This window comes from Aplysia californica, unplaced genomic scaffold (assembly GCF_000002075.1).
Source record: "Aplysia californica isolate F4 #8 unplaced genomic scaffold, AplCal3.0 scaffold00607, whole genome shotgun sequence".
NCBI lineage: Eukaryota > Metazoa > Mollusca > Gastropoda > Aplysiida > Aplysiidae > Aplysia > Aplysia californica.
Genome location: NW_004797877.1, coordinates 232,789 through 234,194, shown reverse-complemented (window position 1 = coordinate 234,194; position 1,406 = coordinate 232,789). Strand labels below are relative to the sequence as shown.

The 1,406-nt window shown below is 35.8% G+C and overlaps 1 protein-coding gene across 1 annotated transcript in view; it reads left to right on the top strand.

Annotated features, from left to right (window-relative positions):
• Positions 1 to 1,406, top strand: part of LOC101852571 (phospholipid scramblase 2) — a gene marked incomplete in the record, with an annotated part of 10,703 nt that overhangs the window by 3,561 nt on the left and 5,736 nt on the right. The window contains 1 exon segment of the mRNA XM_035972193.1: positions 1,141 to 1,245. Coding sequence (XP_035828086.1) covers positions 1,141 to 1,245 — 105 coding nt within the window.

Here is a 1,406-nt window from a genome sequence, read left to right as displayed (position 1 = left end):
TATTATTGTTATTGATATTATTATTATTATTTCTTAAATTATTATTATTATTATTATTAGATCTATTATTATTATTATCATTATTATCATCATCATCATAGTTAGATCTAGTGAGCTCATGGTACAAGACAGCTTCCTGACTTCCTGGAATGGTTTAGTTCCTGAGTTTTGAGGTTACAGGACGGTACAGTTGGTCGTTTGAAATGGTCTTGATTACAATGCTTTGTTCTTTAATCTCTAGTTATAGTGTCATGTTACAAGCCATGAAGCCACCTGAACAGTCATTTGAAATAGTACATGAATGAGTTTCTGTGTTGTAAACGGCCCTTTCTGTTAGCTTCTTCAAGAAATCACAAAGGAGTATATTTGCTTATTTATCACCTTTAGGTATCCATTTGGTTAGTTTGAATTGTCAGTTGCATGTACTTGCACCTTATTCGGTTGGTAATTTACTCAAATGTTAAATAGTGCGCTTGTTTAGTTAATTAGCTCGCTGGCAATACTTTATCAAGTTAGCTCGAACTCAATGATTCAGTGGCTTAGCATGGTGTCGATTTCTAAGCTGATTTGTAACGTTCTTAGTCGATTCGCTCATAGTTTCGTTTTAGTTTACAAGATAATCGATAAGATAGATTTTCTGTTTAATTATTGCATTTTTCATTTGATTAATAAGTTAATGAGTAGACATAATAATATCACTATGTAGTCTAATACCTTGTCCCACCCCCCCCCCAAAAAAAAAAGAAGAGTGGGGTGAGCAAACAAGGGGAGCAGCTTTGTTACTATTTATTTATGGTCTTGCAACTTCCATTCACCGTTTCAAAAACTCTTTTAGTTTTAGTAAGAGTTTTACGGCACTTGCAACACAATGAGGTCATGTAAGTGCCGAAGATTAGAGGCGATATAAGAGAGTAAAAAAACAAAAAAGAATAAGGAGAGATAAGGAAAATATGTTTGATAGGAAAAAAAGGAGCAGAACTTGATGCCCTGAAAGACCAAGTGTCTGATTTCATTCGTTTTTGTTTTTTGTTTAATTGTTTTTGGGTAAGTAGGTAGTAATTAAATTAGTTCGTTAGTTAATTTGCCAATTATTTAAAAGTCTTACCCCCACCCCATCCCTACTTCGTCCTTTTTCCACAGATGCAAGGGGTGACAGTGTACAAGTTTCCCCGACCGTGCTTCACACCAGCTTTAGGCAACTCCTGCAACGCCTTGTATCACGTGATCAACCACAAGGGTCAGTTAGTGAGTAGCCTACTGAATGAGAGTCAAAATAATAGTTATGTGAGCGCAGTGGTCTGAATTTCCGTATATATGTGTGTGCGTGTGTGTGTGTTTGTTTGTGTGTGTGTGTTTGTTTGTTAGTGTGTGTGTGTATGTGTGCGTGTGTGTGTGTGTGTGTGTGT